Below are 19583 nucleotides of genomic sequence, written 5' to 3'. Positions count from 1 at the left end.
ATTAAAATTTCCTTTTGTTTCAGGGAGGAATGAGGAAACTTGTTTTTTGACTTTTTTACATATAAAACTATGGAAATGATTAAGGACAAATGTCTCAGAAAGTTGGATGCACTCACACTCATTCATCAGTATGGAAAATTGAAATTTATTTTCTGTCTTCCCTTGTTTAGTTAATTGCTCTTAAGCGGAAGGTGTTTCCCAGGAGGAAGATAAACAAAGAAGCCAGTCCCGATCGAATCAGGGTCTAAAAGATCTTCATTTGAATATCACCTACCTCAGAATTTACTGAGCATTTTGAAACTCAGCATCACTGAAGTGTCTTTGTGATGTGATGTGCAGCCAGCGTGGCCCAAAGAAGGGAAAATATTCAGAACCATACTGTGCTGTGGCATGAATATAGCCCACTGCCCGGGAATTATTTAATCAATTCCAAAAACTTAGATGTGGAACAGCTCTGAACTGATTTTACTTCTAAAGCATTTGCTCATGGACCTGTCACCTTTTTATGAAAACCCTCACGGATACGCTGCTAATTTCCATCTGTAACTATTGCAAGCTAAGGGAGAAGCCCAGGCCAGCTTGGGAGCAATTGCTTGAGAGACCCCCGTCTTTTCATTCCAAAGCCTTTTTCTATAGTTTTGCACTTTTGTTTTTCTTTTTTCCATTTCTCATTTTTCAGATAAGTAGCTACTAAGCTAACTAGTTATTCTTGCTTTTGAAAAAAGTGAATCAAGATGTCTAAACGTGATTTTATAGATGCTATTTAAATAATGTAGTTAATATCATCTCTTATTGGCAATATGCAAATTATTGATTTTATTAATGTGTAAAGTGGTCTTAAACCACTAATAACTACTGAAGAGCTCAGTGATTGACATTGGAAATACTCTGTGCTTGTTTACTTTAGCCCCTATGAATACTGTGATTTTGTGTGCAGGCCTAATTACAAAGGGCTAGAGTTAAGTAGCAGTGCTACTTACCAGATGTAATTATGTTTTGGAAATGTACATATTCAAACAAAAGTGCCTCATTTTAGAAATGAGTAGTTCTGATGGCACAGGCACAGTACCTTGGTGTCTAGTTTAATACTCATCAGTATATTCCAGTAGCTCTCTTTCTCTGAATTGGTTTTGTATAAAGCAAGGGTCAACAAACTTTTTCTGTAAAAGGCCAGATAGTAAATAATTTCAGGACACAAATGTCTCTATCACATATTGTTCGTCATTGTTTTTATTTTTTTAAGCAGTCCTTTAAAACTGTAAACCCTGTGTTTAGCTTGCAGCTGTACAAGAACAGGCCATAGGCCAACATTGGCTAACCATTGAGGATTAGTATTTTTTATGTCTGGGGTAAACCCTGAAGTTTAGCCATGTTTTGTTATATCATTATACATTGGATTTAGGGAAACCTAATTCCATGAGTCCTGTTTGAAATTTGACAGGTATTTTAGATCATGATCTCAACAGTATTCTTCCACAGTGGCACACATTTTGTAAAAAGAACTTGAAATGTAAATACTATGTTTGTGCTGTAAGAATTATGTATTTCAACAACTGAAGTCTCCTAAAAGTTATATTTGTCTGATGCTTTGATTTTTAAACCTTTGGGGATTTATTTTTAATCCATATTCAACAAATTACTTGAGTGCCTACATGGTGTGTCAGACTGTACTGAATACTACTGAAATTAAGTGAAAAGTAGGGTGAAGACAGGAATATTTTAACACACTGGAGAATATTGTTTTATAAGGAGAAAAGAGGTTTAAAAGGAACTTATCATATGGTCAAATTTTAGGAGACTATCTGGGTTTCATTGTAAAAGCAAAGAATTTATTCTTGAAGTTATAGAGAAATGAATATTTGGGTATAATGGAGATTTACACAGTTAGATGAACATAGACCCCACCTAACTAGGGGTTTGACAATGGGATAGATAATAGAATCATAGAATATTCATGGGATCATTCATCTAATGATTCAGCAGAATATTAGCACATATGAACTTCGGAAGCTGATGAGTAGTCTGTGTCCTTAAAATTTTTTAAGGCATCAGAACCATTAGTTCAAATGAAATTCTATAGAAAGCCAACGTGTCTTAGGCTGTTTGTGTTACTATAACAAAATACATGAGATTGGGTAATTTATGAAGAACAGAAACTTATTTTCTTATGGTTTTGGAGGCTGGGAAGTCTAAGATCAAGGTGCCAGCAGGTTTAGTTGGATGAGGGGTAGTCTGCTTCCAAGATGACACCTTGGAATGCTGTATCCTCCTGAGGAGGAAGAACACCATGCTCTCACATGGCAGAAGGTGGAAGGACTAAAGGATGAACTCTATGGCAAACCCATTTATAAGGGAATCTCATCCCATGCATGAGGTCTTATCACTTCCCCTAAGTATTACCTGCCTCTTAATACTGTTATTTTAGTGATTAAGTGATTAAGTTTGAACATGAATTCTAGAGGAAATAAAAACATTCAAATCATTGTGTTCTGTGATACAGAAGAAGGAAAGCTGCTGTGCTATCTGAATACCCCTGTGCCTCCAAACCCCAGGTCCCCGCAGGCAGAATTTCAAAACCACTGAACCAAGCCTTTTTTTTTTTTTTTTTTTTTTTCAATCAAGGGCAGTAAGGCTGGGAGCACTACCTGACTGGGCTCAGTTCTCAGAGCAGTCAGAGGCAGAGGTGGGATTGGAACCTAGATTGTCTTTTTCCCATCCCTTCCAGGCCATGCTGCCTCCACAGGGCAGTGGCACATGTGGGTGGTCATACTCTATGTGGTCAGATTGCAAGGGTTCAAGGTTTGGACCCTACACATGGTTTGCTAGGATTCAGCTTACTCTTCTGAAATGTGGGAATGAATACTGGTAGCTATTTCATAGGCCATTGGCTATGATTAAAGGAAATGACCTATGCAGCGTACCCAGGACAGTGCCTGGCAATCATGTCTGCCTGGCAAGTGCCAGTGATGATGGTGGTAATGACCAAAGAATGTGTTAAGGGGTTGAATCTAGGCCAGAGGTGGGGCTCCTGGTCCAGTCATTGAGATGAGGGGATTCTACTACCCTTCACTAAGAAAGTAACACACTTTAATTAAAAAGAAAGACTGCTACACACACTTTATTTCTTCAAATATGTTTATTTTTAGGGGGTCAGGAATATATCTCAGAGGGAGAGCACTTGCTTAGTATACATGAGCCCATGGATTCTATCCCTAGCACTCCAAAGATGGAAAAAATAAAAAGAGCATTTACTTTTAAAATTATTTCTTCACATATCTAACAGATCAAGGATTTAAAAATAAACTGTAATTACTTCTCATGTCAAAACATTTAAGGAAGAAGCAGTACCAGTCCCACACAGATTCCTTCAGAGAGTAGGAGAAAAAGAAGGAAACCACCATTGAACCATCCTCTGAGGTGAGCACAACCCCAGCCCCAGTGCCTGGCTCCGATCCCACAAGGACACCACATATACAATATATCCCACAAGAAACCCATATAGAACACTAACTAGTTGGCTTCAGTTATTTGCCAAAAGAACAACTTTTAGGACAAAGCTGGATCTGTTCCAGGAAGACAGGATTCGTCCAACACTTAAAAATCAGTGCAATTCATTGTATCAGCAGAACCGATAAAAACCACATAACAGTGTCAACAGAGTTTTTCTTTTAACAAAATTATGAAAATTTTAAAGAGACTAAGCACCATGAATTCCCATTTGTCCAACAGTTATTAAGGTTAATTTTTCTCTGTTGATATATTTTAAAGTAAATCCTAGACTTGGGGTAGAGACATGAGTACAGAGCATCTGGTGGTTGAGGTGAAGGGGGTGTCTTGGTCCTCTAACTGCTCTTCCCTCCCATTCCCTAGTAACAGCTGCATCTCTCTGAGTACACTTGGTGTGCTAAGTGGTTTATGTTCATAATTTCATTTTATCCACATCTCACACTCATTTATCAGTGAAAAAACTGGGCCTCTTGCCTGAATCATATGTACAAGATCTTTCAAAGGACCATAGCACTTACACAAATGTTGCTTTTATTTATGGGTAAGTAGTGATCCATTGAATTCTGTATTCTAAATCTGCTTAGAATTACTCTGTTTTCCTGTATGATTAAAATGAGACAGAATAGTAATGTCTTTTTGGCAAACAGACTATTCATTGTAGCGAGTGGAGAAAAGCTACACAAGACACAATGATAGACTGAGAGAAGATCATCAGATGAGACTACAGAAAAAACAGCTGAACTGTGCAAAGGCCAGGTGGTACAAAATAGCAATGGTGCTTGGGAAAACTGCATGATGCTCAGAAAGGAGAGGCGAGAAGGGGAGTTAACGTGAAAGGCTGAAGATCCCTGCATGACACATCAATTGTGTTAGTGTATCTAAGGAACCCCTGAAGGCTTTTGGGCACCACCGAGTAGGATCTGGAGGTAGATCTGACTCAGAATCCCCACTCTCTTGCTGAACTTTTCTAATCCATTCTGGGGATAATAAAACCCAGATAGTAGGTTTTTACAGAACTAGATACAATGTATATAAAATGCTCCCGCATTTGGAATGGTATAAATAAGTGATAGCTATTAGGTGACAACTGGAGATTATGATCAGGTTTTGATTTTAGAACAATTACCAGCAGCAAGATAGAGAATGGGATAGCCAAAAAGCAGGTGAAAAATGATGGTCTAAATTAGGGCAGCAAAGTTAGGAGAGATGAATCCTGTAATGACAAGAACTGAAATGTTTAATGATGTTTAAAGTCCAGAAAGGGAATTCTTCAACTTTCAGCTTATAACAGAGACACTCTGAAGACTCCGTCTTTGGTTAAAATAAACATTTGTTCGTTTGGTTGTGTTTTTGATTTTCGTTATGCTGGGGATTGAATCCAGAGCCTTGCACATGCTAGGCAAATGTCTACCATTGAGCTGTATACCCAGACCCTGAATGTTTTTTTGTGTGTGTGTGTGTTTGTGTGTGTGTTTACAGGGGATTGAACGTTGGGGTACTTCACCACTGAGCTACATCCCCACACCCTTTTTATGGTTTATTTTGACAGAGAGTCTCATTAAGTTACTGATAGTCTTGCTAAATTGCTGAGTTTGGCCTCCAACTTACTATCCTCCTGCCTCAGCCTCCTGAGTTACTGGGATTACAGGTATGCACCACCATGCTTGGCTCTAAATTTACTTCTTAATGCAGTTCTGGGCCTCCAGAAATTAATGGAACCATTTCAGGGGGAAAATAAAAGCTGAAAGAAGAATAGTAAGCAATATGCAACCATGAAATACCAAAATTGGAATCAGAAAATAAGCACTGTAGAGTAGGACTTATATACCTGATATTTACTTGGATTCTTGAAAAAAGTCCCATTAATAAATGTACATCTGAAGGAAACAGATATCTCTCTGGAAGAAAGTACTTGAAATTTAAACTCTCAGGACTGCCAGACAATTAAGATCAGATAACATGGGCACAGTGGCACACTCCTGTTAAGCCCAGTGACTTGGGATGTTGAGGCAAGTTCAAGGACACACTCAGCAACTTAGTAAGACCCTGTATCAAAAAATAAAAAGGGCTGGTGAAGTAGCCACGTGTGTGTGTGTGTGTGTGTGTGTGTGTGTGTATGGAAGCATGCTAGCCAGAATAATTGGAAACAACAGAACTAAATCTCACTAAAGACCTTAGATGTTACACTTGACACAGAATGAAATGTTTAGGAGGAAGTTGGACTCTCCAAGCAACAAGAAGCCATTATCAAATGAGTTAGAAGAGATTCAAAACTAACCAAGCAAAACTGGAAAAAATAAATAAAACATTGTTAGAAATGAGTCAGTGGAAATATAAAAGACTCAATTCATTTGAATGGAAAAACGAGTGATCTGGAAGACATAAAGAAAATAGCTCCATTGTGGTGAAAGATACAGGGGAATGCAAACTATGAAAGGGAAGTTTATGGTTAGGTTTTTGCAACTCATTATTTCATTTCTTAGCAAAGTAAGAATAGAAGGCAAACTTTCAAAAGGGGAAAACATAAATCCATATACAGCATCGTCATTGTTAACAGAAACTTTAGACACATGTCCTTTAAAATGGAGACAAAGACAAGAATGTCCAATATTTGTGCTTCTATTTACTGATACAAGAGATCCTGGTCAGTACAGTCAGAAAAGGAAAAAGTAAGAATTATAAAGCAAGAAACCAAAGTGTGATTAGTCACAGATATTATAAAACCCCAGACTCTACAATCAATTATCAGAAATAATAAAGAGTTTAGCAAGATTAATATCAGAAATCAATTACAATTTTACATAGCAACAATTAGAAAAAATATCAAAAATATAATTTATAAAGCAATCCAATAAAGTATGCAAAATCTGCATAAGAGAAAAAAATTTAACTTTATTGAATGATATTATTGAAGTCCTAAAGATAGAAAATATACTATATTCAAGAATAGTGAAATTCAGTAATCTCTAAATTGTTTTATAGATTTGGTGGCATTCCAATAAAAATTCCAGCAAGTTATTTTTCATGGATGTTGGATAAACCCATCCTAAAATTACTTGAAAAATTCAAGTATACTCAGGATACTGTGAGGATAAAGTAAGATATGAGACTTGCCCAGTGAGACATGAAAGCATTAATAAAATTGGAACAATGAAAACTGTGGTTTTGGCACATGGATGTGGGTAGACTGGCCAGGAAAACAGGCTAACAAAACAGGCTCCTGAACATTCAGAAACTTACCTTGATTTGATGATCACATGTATATGTATTGAACTATCACACTATGCCTCATAAATATCTACAATTATTATAAGTAAAAAAAAAAAAGACCATCAATAAATGATGATGGGACAATAGTTTCTATGTGAAGGGAAAAAAAAGTAATTTGATCCCTGACAAAAGACACAAAGATTAATTCTAGATGAACGAAGACATGAAAAAAAAATCTTAAAATTTTACTGAAAATGTAGTGGAATATTTTTATAACTTCAGGGAAACAATAAATTTCTTTTAAAAGATACCAAAAAAGGAGCGCTGGATTTGTTGCTCCGTGCACTTGCCTAGCACGCTTGAAGCACTGGGTTCAATCCTCAGCACCACATAACAATAAATAAATAAAATAAAGGTTCTGTGTCCATCTACAACTACAAAATAAAAATTAAAAAAAAAAAACAACAAAAAAAGTTGTGGAGATTAACACTCAGCATAAAGACCTACAAACCAGTAAGAAACAAATTAATATCCAGTTGAAAAATGGGCAAGAAACCCAAGTCAACATTTTAAGGAGACAAGGAGATGCCTACTAGGCATTAGAGGAGCTTAATCTCATGAGTGATTAGAAAAATATAAAAAGACCTGAAACAAATATCATTTTATATCCACTAGAATGGCAAAAATGGCAAAAAAAAAAAAAAAAAAAAAAAAAAGAGTAAAGAAATCCGACAATGCGAGTAAAGAGGAGTTTGACAGGGATACATTTTGTTGGTTGCAATACAATTGGAAACAATTGAGGGTCACTTTATATCACCAGGCGCGACGGCGACCTCACTCAGAGATACTCTGTAAACAGTTCAGCCCGGCGCTCCCCTCCACAGCGAAGGTCATGAACTTGGACCACACGAATTCATCAAGCAGTTCACATTTTTATGTTAATAAAATAATAAAATAAAAAAATTAATAAAGTTGTCCTTATGTTGAAATATTTCTAAAAAAAAAAAATAGGTCACGCAAGAAATCAGAATGTTCAATCGGCTTTGGAAATAACTCAGATGTATACTGACCAGAAAATCCATGGAAAAATCGTGGAATAGTGGGGTTTTGTTTTTGTTTCTGCTCTGCGCAAACGAAACTAAGCCCCGTTGTTCAAGGGCAGGTACATTTGGTAACAAAAGTTAGCAAATGGGAGGAGTTGAACGTTCAGCACGCCCCGCGGATAACTTTCGCACCTCTCAGAAGTGGCGGGAAAGGGGCGGGCTGAGGCGGATAGGCTTTCCTGAGGAGAATCCGTGAATCAAATTCGGTGAAGTTGTACTTCACAAAGTAGGTGATGTGTTCATTTGTTTCATAGTTCGCACTGTCTCTTCACATTTTTGAGATTATATAAATTTAAAATGTAGAAACTGGAAGGCGCCAAGCCTCAAGCGCGGGCTAAAACGTGGGCGTGGCGAACGTGCCCGCGAGCGATCGCCCCCGTGCGGGGGCGGGGCTCGTCTCCGAGCACGCATGCGCCCGGCGTTCAGCCAATCAGCGAGGCGCCTGGCTGAGGCGAGACTGGTTTTTCTCCCGCTCGAATAGCAAATTGCCTCAGAAAGGTTTTCTGGAGGCGACGACGACGAAGCAGCTGAGTTCTCAGGTGAGGAGCCGGGATAGGGGAGGCCGGAGCGTTTAAGGTCACTTGTCGGGAGTCTAGAAACGTGGTGGGGCCACTGAGGTTTTATTGAGGTGTAAGGAGGGGTGGGATTTGTCGGCTTGGGGGTTCCTGCGGGCCGAGACTACTCTTGCTTTGGGGGTGAATCCCCATTGGCGTTACCTGGGGCCTCCGACGGGAAGATGGGGCCGGGGTCCCACCGAGGGCAGAGCCTGGGGCAGGCGCGGGTGGGTGGAGGGCAGGTGGCAGAGCCGCGTCTGGGGCCGGGTTTATGGGGAGCGCGGCAGGGGCCTGCCTCAGCCTTCTCGCTCCTGCGGGCCCCAAATCCGTTAAAAACCAGGGCAGGGAACTGGGGACTCCTTCATTTTCATTTTAGGAAACCTCTACAACATACATGTATGTCCGCATGTATGTTGTAGAGGTTTCATAGAATTTTCCTAGGCCCGCTTGGACTTTTTTTGGTGGTGGGTGGGTGGGGGGGGGACCCGGGATTGAACTCAGCGGCACGGCCTCCGAGCCACATCCCCAGCCCTGGTCTGTATTTATTTAGAGACAGGGTCTCACGGAGTTGCTTAGTGCCTCGCCATTGCTGAGGCTGGGTGTGAACTCTCGCGCTCCTCCTGCCTCAGCCTCCCGAGCCGCTCGGATTACAGGTGTGCGCCACCGTGCCCGGCCTTTCTGTTTGCTTGGTTTGTTTGTTGTTGGTGGTGGTGAGTTTTTTTTTTTTTTTTGTTTGTTTGTTTTTTTCTGGACTGGGGTTGGAACCCCGGGCGAGCGCTCCAGCGCTGAGCGATACCCTCAGCCCCAGTCCCGTGGAATTCCTCTGGGAGATGAGTGTTGCCATGAACTTAAGTCTGGCATGATCTGTCTTGCCAGCAACCGCGATTCCACTTTGAGACTGAGATGTGGAATAGATTTGCCCAAATTTAGCAAGAATCTGGCAGAGGTGGGGCTCAAATTCAGATCTTGCAATCCTCATGGGCACAGCACTTTTGGAGTCGGGGTTGACGCCATCATTATGTTCTTGATCCTTTTTGGTACCAGGGATTGGAACTCAGGGGCACTAGACCACTGAGTCACATCCCCAGCCCTATTTTGCATTTTATTTAGTGACAGAGTCTCACTGAGTTGCTTAGCACCACGCCATTGCTGAGGCTGGCTTTATCTTGCGATCCTCCTGTCTTAACTTCCCAAGCCTCAAGGATTACAGGTGTGCACTACCGTGCCCCACTTTGTTTTTCCTTTTTAACCAACAAATGTCAATAGGTTAACTTTTGGACCAACGGAATGTACTAGGAAATGGGTAACATTTTAAATTTTATCAGTTGGTTTAAATGATGCTTTTGGAATCAGTGAGAGACTTTTTTTTTTTTTTTAAGTCTGAAGACATCTGATCTAAACATGGTACCTTCTGTAAGAAAGCATTCTGGGAAATCTGGGAAACAATCAGTGGAGGATCAGCTTGTAAGAGCCTTTGACTTTGAGAAAGAAGATAAAGATCTGAGTGGTTCAGAGGAGGATGTTGCTGAAGGTACTGTATACCTAAAGCTGGACAGTTATGATGTCCTGTGGTTCATTTGTTTTGAATCTACTTTATTTAAAACTAATAAAATTTTGTTTAGCATTTTCATGTCCTTTGTTTCTCTTTTGAATCCTAATACTCCTGTATCAGACTTGCCTTTGCCGTCATTATTCCCAACTTGTCCATGAATAGTACACTGCTTACTATGTATGACCTTACCCCAGGAAGACTTGAAAGATTGGTCCTATAAAATAGTTCTGAAACTTGATTTAATTTTACCCAACCTGCAGAGAAAGTACTGTTTATATATCTACTTTTAAAATTATATTGGCAAAATGCTTAAAAGACTCACAAATGAAAATTATGTCATTAAAATTTACCAAAGTAGCATACTTAATATCAAAAATGTTTTCATTTTTTTGTCAATACAGGAAAGACCCCAGCAATTGATAAGCATGGGAAGAAAAGGCCTTCTGCAGGAATAGTTGAAGATATGGGGTAACATATTCAAAATAAGAAAAATTGGCTTTGGTTGTCTGACAAGTATTGTATGTAAAATACTTGGCTGTGATATTTCTTCCAAAATAAGTATGATATTTTATGGATCTTTAATTAAAAGTTTATTTTATTTTTTTTTCCTGCTGGGGTTGAACTTAGGCACTTGCACATGCTAGTCAAAAATGCTCTGACACTGAGTTACATTCCCCATCTCTAAAAGTTTTTTAAGTGTAATTTCTTTACAGGGGTGAAGTACAGAACATGCTGGAAAAATTTGGAGGTATGTTTTTGGAGATTTTCATTTAAAGAAATTATTTAAAACCACATAGTAATTTGTATAATAGAAAATGTTAATCAGCGACCTACGCAACTATTATTTCTTTGTTCACATTTGGGATTTTGCATAACCAAGTGTGATTTAGTTTCATTAATTTCCTTACTTAACCTTTTTCACCATGTGAGAATGATGCTTTTAGACATGTGTAGCTTTAATAGAATTTTAGGCGGGGGGAAGAATGGGAAAAGTATATACTTCTTTGTAATTTAAGATTGAGTAACACGTGTACATAGTACATATCTATATATCTGTATGTACATCAGTTTTTCATTTACTCTATATTTTAGAACTCTTCCTGTGTTCCTTTCTTTTGGGAGGATTATAAATTGAAGGCTCTAAAATAACTATTGTTATTTTTACATTAATAAACTGCAGTTGAAAATGAAAAACAATTTTGCTAGCCATTAAGACATTTATAATCAGATCCAAAATTTTTAAGTTTTTTTTATGTTAAATATCAATTACAGGGAAATTTAAGGGAAAATACTCTTTAAAATGCGTCAATATTTGGCTTCTCAGAAGGATTATTCATACAATCAAATCTTTTTCTTTAATGTGTGTTTTGTTCGGTGACAGTTCACTGTTTTACAAATGTATTATTTTGGATGCTAAAATTATAAAATATTTATATGTAGTACAGCGCCATCATGATTACTGAGTGATAACTATTTGTGGTAGATCCATAGTACTATTTGAAGTATTAAAATATTATGAATTGCAGTGCTTAATGGTAAAATGTCTACAAGAAAGCTCCATGAAAGCATTTATTTAAAATATTCTTAAATGAATTCATCTATTAAACTAAGATTTTTTTCTATCTTTGATCTTTGTTACTTTTAATAAAAAATATACTTAATAGTGTCATTAACTATATTTTTAACATAATTTTCTTATTTGGTATCCTTTCTTAATTAGGCTTTTTAAAATTAGGTTTATAATAGATTATTTTCATATGTTTTATATAATGAGTTCTAATAATGATTCAGCCAAGTGTGTCCTTTTTTAGCTTTTATTAAAATATTTTCTTGTGAGGAAATTGAAGTCTCTCCTGTCCTTTGTTATTAGCTCTTTTTTTTCTATCACCCCTAAATTTAAAAATTATTTTCACTTAGGAAAATCAGAATTGGGATGAGGCTGGGGAATCCTTTATCCAAAATGCCTGGGACCAGAAATGTTTCAAATTTCAGAGTTTTTTGGATTTTGAAATATTTGCACAGTCTTACTCGTCTGAAATCTAAAATCCTGAATGCTCAAAAATATAAAACTTTTTGTATATTATGTTGGTATTTTAAATTTAATTTTAAATGTCTCTTTAATATTTTAATGAACTTTACCCATAATTATATTTACATGGATATGTGGGAACAAAATAATTTTCTCTAATATTCAGTTTTAATGAATGTTTCTTTCAATATAGCTGACATTAACAAAGCTCTTCTTGCCAAGAGAAAAAGATTAGAAATGTATACCAAGGCTTCTTTCAAAACCAGTAACCAGAAAATTGAACATGTTTGGAAAACACAGCAGGAGCAAAGGTAAGATTGCTGGGTTTTTAAGGTCACATTGGTATCACTTAGTATATATTGTACAGTCACTTATGAAAAGTAGTATTATGATCTTCTATTTTTTGGAAAGTCTAGTGAAAATATATTTGGCTTTATTTTTCCTCTAAGTAAGTAGTCCTATAACCTCATGCCTTCATAGAATTGATAACTGCTTCTTAGCAGTGAGTGAACATTACGTTTTTTGTTGCTATTGTTTAGATATACAATAATAAGGGTGTATTTTGATGTTTTACATGCATGGAATATAACTTCCCATTATTATGGGTGTATATGATGTGGAATTACACTGGTCATGTATTCGTACATGAACACAGGAAAGTTATGTCGGGTGTAAATTACTTTTTTCTCTTTCCAGATAACAAATGAGGTTTTTTAAATTATAAAAATAATGCACATTCACTCCAGAAATATACTAGTTAAGTAAAAGGTAAATATCATAGAAATTATTAGTTATCTTATAGTTAACTATGTTTGACAATGTAAGAAGAGGTCAATTTTATATTGTAAATATTTTTTATATTTTCACTGATTTAACTAATCCTTTGTACAAAATCTTTCCTGTGCCAAAATGGAGAAAAAAGTCAAATGACATGTTTCGATTTAGAAATGTTTTAATCTGTTTAACATATCAAAATGTACATTCAGTAGGGGAAAATGAAAAATAAACTCTTTGGAGAGCAAATAAATTTTTCTGGAAAATTTATATAAATGATAAAATTTTCAATAGCTAAAGCATGTGAAAGGACTTTGTTTTAGCTTATTAGGAAAAAAATTCTGGAATCAGTATGAATCTAATTTTACTTTTTGGATTCCTATCATCAGAATATTTAAGTTGCTTTGATTTCCTTCTTTTTTTATGTAGTATAAAAATACACCAACTCAATATTGTCTTGCATGTTTTTTTTTTTCCTATTGGCATGAAGTGTGACAACATTCATTATTATGTTTTACAGACAGAAGCTTAACCAAGAATATTCTCAGCAATTTATGACTCTGTTTCAGCAGTGGGATATAGATTTGCAGAAAGCTGGGGAACAAGAAGAAAAACTAGCTGTTGGTATCATTATTAGCTTTTCAATTAATTTATTATAACCAAGTCTCAAATATTAGTAGAGAATCTAGCTTTGTATTAGGCCCATGGAACTAAACCAGATTCCATTTCTCATTATTGGCTGTGTTTTTTAAAGATGCTGAACTGCAAACCACAGAATAGGAATATATTATACTCATAAAAGCTGTTAGCCATCTTACATTGGTTGGAATTCTGGATTTTCTAGTGACAAAAATTTGTTAAAGGACAAAAGAAGGACTTTTGGATAATATAAATGAAAATCAGTGTAGTTTAGATTCAGGCATACCTGATGGGGATAGGAAAGGGTTGCTTATGTAGTGCAACTTGGGACTATTGCCAAACCTTAGTGGGTTCATCTTGATAGATTTTTGTTGTTGTTGTTCAATTCTAGACTTACTACAAATTTTTTAAATAATTTCATAACTGCAGTGGATTGAGATAGATAATCTTTCTCGCTAGCTCTGGCAGAAAGTTCTGGAGGAATATCCTGATTTAGTAGTTCATTCCAGAGCTAATCACTATAGTCAGAATATAGTTTACTCTTAATTTTTTTCTCTTTTTAATCTGAGATGCTGGAGATTGAACCCTTGGTCAGTACATGCAAGGCAAAGCATTCTGTCACTGAGCTATAGCCCCTACCCAGAACATAGTTGACTCTTAATGTGTTATGGGAGATAGAAGTCAGCCCTGCTCAAATACTTTGCATTAATTGTTCTTTCAACTTATCCTTTCATTGTTTGTAATTATCAAACATTCCTTAAGAGCTAAGGTATTGACTTGGGAGCTGGTTAACTCAGTTTTGGAAATGTTAAATTTGAAATGCACATGAAATATCTAAGGAGAGGTTGAATAGGTCACTGGTATATTACTCTGGAGTTCAGGAGAGAGAGGTTAAAGACACAAAGTTGAGTATTAGTTTAAAGACAGTTTTTAAGCCATGAAAACTGGATGAGATAAAGTCATGATTGTAAATTATAAATTTTACTTGAATTTTTAGTGTTCTGGAAGTAAGGGAGAACCCGCAAAGGAAACTCCATTATGTTTGAGCTAATATCTAATGTGCAAACCACTCTACACCAAATAAAGCAAGCTTTTTAAGAAGGAAACAGGATTACTTTTGTTACATGCTGCTTACAGGCCAAATAGGGTGGATCTGGCAATGTGGAGGACCATTGGTGTCCTGGATCAGAATGATTTTGGTAGAAAAGTGAGGGCAAAAATCTGATTAAAATGAGTACAAGACAGAATGGCAAAGAAATAAGATGACCTGAGGAGAAAAATAGGGTGTTTTTTGTTGTTGTTGTTCTTTTTGTTTTTAAGAGAAGTGGCAACATGTCTGTGTATTGACAGGAATAATTTAGAGGGACAAATTTAAAATAACAGAAAGAGGGAAGCATTTGCTGAATTCTTGAGAATGGGTGGGACATGTGAAGAAGTTGGCCTTACGCACAAGGATAGTTCATCCTTCGAAACAAAAGGGAATGCAGAGTATCTTGAGCATAAATTAATGTAGGTGAACAGTCAATATTGTAATGGGAAACTGATAAAGTTCTCTTTAGATTTCTTTTATTTCTTAATAAGATAATCAGATGGTGAAAGTCTTGCTTCTAGATAGAGTAGCTAGAGAGTTGAATTTTTCAGGGTTGAGGTTTAACCAATTAAGTGTGATAAAGAGTCAGAAAGGGGCAAGGTGTATATGTAAAGGAGTAATTATAATAATTGTCCATATAATTTAAGCTGGGAAAGAGGAAAGTTAGGACAACAGGAATAGGAATGACAGTAAAAATAGGTAGAATTAATGGATTTAGTTTCCTGATATATTATTGAACTGTATTACTAAAGAGAGTAAGCTTGAATGTTGAGGTGGTGATCAAATACTGGGATGTGTGGAGAAACAGTTATGCATATGCAGCGTACCTGGACTCTGGAAAAATACAGTTTGAGATCAAATCCTGGTTTGAGCAATTGGTACCTGTGAAACTATGGACAAATTATTTAACTTTAATTCTTAGTTTCCTCAACTCTAGAAGTGACTCCTGAGTACCTATCTATCTCACAGGATTAAATGAGTTCACATAAGTTTGAACTTATAAGTCTGACACAAAGTTAATATATTTTTTGTTTGCCATTATCAATACTATAGAAAGGTCCTATCATTGATAAAGGCAAAATCTAGTGTATAAGTATATAAGTGAATGGCTAAAATAGGGAAGACAAAAATCATTGGTGGAGGATAGGTTAAGGAACTGAAAGACCACCATTATGGAAGATCATCCATGTGGATATTGAAATTACCTAGAATAATACATGTCTTGAGCATTAAGATTTCCTACTCATTGACTGGTAGGATTATTATAATTATTCCATATTAGCAATAAACACAAATTATCTAAACTCTGTCATAATAGTTATTGAAACAAAAACTACCAACTTATGAACTATTCTTTTCAAGTGCAATATGGAATTATTTTTTGCTAAGTTTAAAACTTCAGGGCTGGGGACATATCTCAGAGGTAAAATGTCTAACATGTGTGAAGCCCTAGGTTTGATCCCCAGCACTGAAAACAAACAAAACAATTTACCAAATTGTTATTACCACAGTTTTTTCTTTTTATGATTATAGAATATGTTTCGACAACAACAAAAGGTTTTTCAACAATCTAGAATTGTTCAGAATCAGAGACTGAAAACAATTAGACAACTATATGAGCAGTTCGTAAAGGTAAATGTTGTACATTTTGTAACAATACAGTCTTAAAAAACAATATACTTATGGAAATAGAAAATAATTCTTTTGTTTCCAAACTTACGGGGAAAAGTATTTTGCTAATGCATTTAAAATTTTTACCTTTTCATTTTGAACTCATTTCTGACAAGTGACAATATATATCTTTACTTTAGGATTCTGTTTTATGGTGATTATTCAAGACAGAAATGGTAAATTGGGAATTTTACCTGGAAATATACTTATGTATCAAATCCACAAAATTAACATTTAAGTCATTATTCTCTGTTTAACTGTTTCTACATAGTCTTCATTAAATAGAAAAGATCCAATTGAAATTAATATTTATTTTCAGATATACATATAAGTATGGCATATTTGCTTTTAGAATTTATTGCAGTAATCAAAAATGACTTTATATTCCAAGTTTTAAGAGATAGGCAAGATAGCTTAAGAGTAAAAATTTGTGGATTGAAATTATTTACTGATAATTGTGCAAGCTGTGATCTAAACAGTAAAATAGTTTTAAAAATGCAAAAGTTACTTTTAAAATTAAAAGCATTTTCATGTAGAGAACTTGCTTTCTCTAATGCTCCCTGAGAATAAAATTTGTTAATTGGTATGAAGGTTTGATAAAACTAGAAAATATTTTTTCTAAATATTATAATTAAACATTACTACCTAGGATAGGAACTTCAGTATACTTTGACTCCTCCACCTCCTTTATCTTTCACATTCATTTATAACTAGGATCTTGTAATTTTTCTTCATCAGTGGTTCTTTCTTTTAATTCCCACTGTTACTACTTTAGTTCGGGGCCTTATCACTTTTTGTTTTTACCATTAAAACTCTTAACTGATTTCTCTGTTCTCCAGGCCATCCTTCATAAGTCTTCCATGTTATTTTTCTTAAAAAAAAAAAAAATCTCTTTCCTCCTGAAAAATCTACATTCCCATTCTACATTCTTAGGTCTTTGAGATCCCTGTCATGACTCTTTTTAAGTTTCATGTAGTTTATTACTTCTACCCCTCTACATAATTGCTTTCTCTGAACCCACTCACTGTATGTCCATGCTTTTGCTTATATTCTCCCCCTAGAATACTTTCAACTCCTTTATTTATTGAAATTTTACTTTTTTGCCAAATAAATTGGATTCAATCCCCATTTTCTTTGATATAGCCTGAGTAAGCTACATTTCCATTCCTGTTATAAAGCTTTTGTGTTATTTTTGTTTATATGTTTCTTCTCTTTGGAATAACGAAGCAACCATGAATTATTTATTTTTAAATTTCTCCACAGCACTTAACATAGTACTTTTTACATAGTAGGCACTAGGATAACTGTTGAATAAATAGTAAAGAGTTAAAATATAAGTTGTTTTTCATAACTTTCAGATAAAGAGTTCATACTATAGATCATTTTTTTCTCTAGTGAGTTCATGTCACATTGACTATTGGTCATAATTAGTAGGTTATAACCTGATGTTTGAGAAACTTATTCGAAATTTTCAAAATTATGGTATTCTAGTGATGGTACCTTTCCTTTTTTTCTCCACTTTTACATTAATAGTTCTTTGACCCATTATTTCCAGTAAAGTATACTACTATTGTATCTTCTGGAATTGTATTTGATTCATATCTGATTTATTTTACTTTTTCATACTAGGAATTTTGGTCTTCATGTATTACTTAGAATGTATTTTTAGTTGGAATAAATATAATTAACATTATCTGAATATTGAAACTTTTTTTGACAATTTTCCAAGTTTAGAAATTGAGGTAAAAAGTTATGGTCTAAAACTGAAGTAACCTTTTGTGTTTTAGAGCTTGGAGGACTTGGAGAAGAATCATGATAATCTACTTACTGGTACACAAAGTGAACTTAAAAAAGAAATGGCTATGTTGCAAAAAAAAATTATGATGGAAACTGTAAGTCACTATATTTCAAATTGAAAAAATAAGGGTTGGTGTAAGCACTGAAATATTTTATTTGCTGAAATTGTATAACACTTAACTAAAAATTAAACAAATGTTTAATATCTCCTTTCATGAAACAGCAGCAGCAAGAGATGGCAAGTGTTCGAAAGTCTCTTCAGTCCATGTTATTCTGATGACTCTTTGAAGAAAGAACTTGAACCTAAGTAATATGATACAATTATAACATTAGCTAAAAGTCATGTAAGTCTTTAGAGTAGTTCAGAAATTCAAGTTTAATCAGTAGCTTATTTAAGTGCAAGTCCTCCCTTCCTGTAAACTTCCAAAAAAATTGCAACAGTTATGTGAAGTACCAGCTATTCCTAAATTATATGTATCAAGCTTTCAGCTCTGAAGTTGTAATTGTGAATTTTTCTAACACTATCACTTTTATTAGTATTAATAAAGATACTGAATTTAGATTTAGGCTTCAGTGTATTTGTTAGTCACAAATGTACAAAGTACAAGTATAAAGATTACATTGTTCTTTATTCCTTTTTTTTTTTTTTTTTTTTTTGAGGTCTTGCTCTGTTACCCAAGCTTGTCTCAAACTTTCTGGGTTCATGTGTTCCTTCCCCCTTACCTGAATTAGCTGGGAATACAGGCCTATGCCACCACATGTGGCTTACATTGTTCTTAAGAAAAAAAACCACAAAATCTGTTTTACATATACATTCTTTTCTATATACTATTACATAGCCAATTCTAATGAAAATAAGATTTCAAGAGAAATCTATTCTATTGGCATATAAAGTATATTAAAAGAATTTAAATTTGTGACCTAGAATAAATTAAACTGCTAAAATCATTAATATAACTGAGCAAGATTTATAAATATTAGGTGTTTTTTTTTGCAAGTGGGGGGGCACTGGGAATTGAACTTGGGAACTAGACCACTGAGCCACATATACAGCCCTTTTTTATATTTTATTTAGAAACAGGGTCTCAGTTGCTTAGCACCTTGCTGTTGCTGAGGCAGGCTTTGAACTCACACCCTCTTGCCTCAGCCTCCAGAGCCGCTGGGATTACAGGCATGTGCCACCCAACCCAGCCTATAAATATTAGGTTTTAAGATTTTTAAAACCTGCATCTGTGAGTGTGTCATTTCCACGAAGACATATGTAAAAATGTGAATATGTAACAGATGTGATTCTGCAATCTGTATTTGGGGTGAAAATGGGAGTTCAAAACACAATTTGAGTCAAATGTATGAAAGATGATATATCATGAGCTATGTAATGCTTTAAATAATCAATAAAAAATATTAAAAAGGGTGGGTGGCTGGGGCTCAGTGGTTAAGCACCCCTGGGTTTATTTTGAAAAACAAAATAAAAACACCTTTTCTTAATTAATCAAAAAAAAAAAATATCAGGTAATTGGGCTTGGTCCACAATTGACACATTTTCTTAGTAATAATTAAAAGTATGTCATTAACATAACTAATTAAGTATATTATGACTTCAAAGATAACTTTACCCAGTATATCTTTTTAGTTTTAATATCAATAAAAATGTGGA

The 19583-nt window shown here is 35.2% G+C and overlaps 3 protein-coding genes across 6 annotated transcripts in view; 2 read left to right on the top strand and 1 right to left on the bottom strand.

Annotated features, from left to right (window-relative positions):
• Nucleotides 1-2483, top strand: part of GNPTAB (N-acetylglucosamine-1-phosphate transferase subunits alpha and beta) — an 80896-nt gene extending 78413 nt beyond the window's left edge. For all 3 annotated transcript variants that reach the window (XR_014023959.1, XM_081309313.1, XM_081309312.1), the window contains one exon: nt 171-2483. Coding sequence is in view for 2 of the 3 variants with exons in the window: in XM_081309313.1 (XP_081165439.1) it covers nt 171-248 (78 nt within the window). In the remaining variant the exon portion in view is untranslated. The remainder of the gene's footprint in view (nt 1-170) is intronic.
• A 6884-nt stretch (nt 2484-9367) lies between these two features.
• On the top strand, nt 9368-18203 carry SYCP3 (synaptonemal complex protein 3; the record flags this gene model as incomplete). The annotated part of the gene is made up of 8 exons (XM_081310154.1): nt 9368-9905; nt 10328-10394; nt 10640-10674; nt 12149-12266; nt 13250-13349; nt 15992-16090; nt 17917-18021; nt 18150-18203. The coding sequence occupies exons 1-8, from the start codon at nt 9776-9778 to the stop codon at nt 18201-18203; spliced, it is 708 nt and encodes a 235-aa protein (XP_081166280.1). The 5' UTR covers nt 9368-9775.
• CHPT1 (choline phosphotransferase 1) overlaps nt 18056-19583 on the bottom strand; it is a 32465-nt gene continuing 30937 nt past the window's right edge. For both annotated transcript variants that reach the window (XR_014024094.1, XM_081310153.1), the window contains exon 9: nt 18056-18229. Coding sequence is in view for 1 of the 2 variants with exons in the window: in XM_081310153.1 (XP_081166279.1) it covers nt 18185-18229 (45 nt within the window). In the remaining variant the exon portion in view is untranslated. The remainder of the gene's footprint in view (nt 18230-19583) is intronic.

This window comes from Spermophilus citellus (genome assembly GCF_964194105.1).
Source record: "Spermophilus citellus genome assembly, chromosome: 10".
In the NCBI taxonomy this organism is placed as follows: domain Eukaryota; kingdom Metazoa; phylum Chordata; class Mammalia; order Rodentia; family Sciuridae; genus Spermophilus; species Spermophilus citellus.
This window is presented reverse-complemented; position numbering and strand designations above follow the sequence as displayed.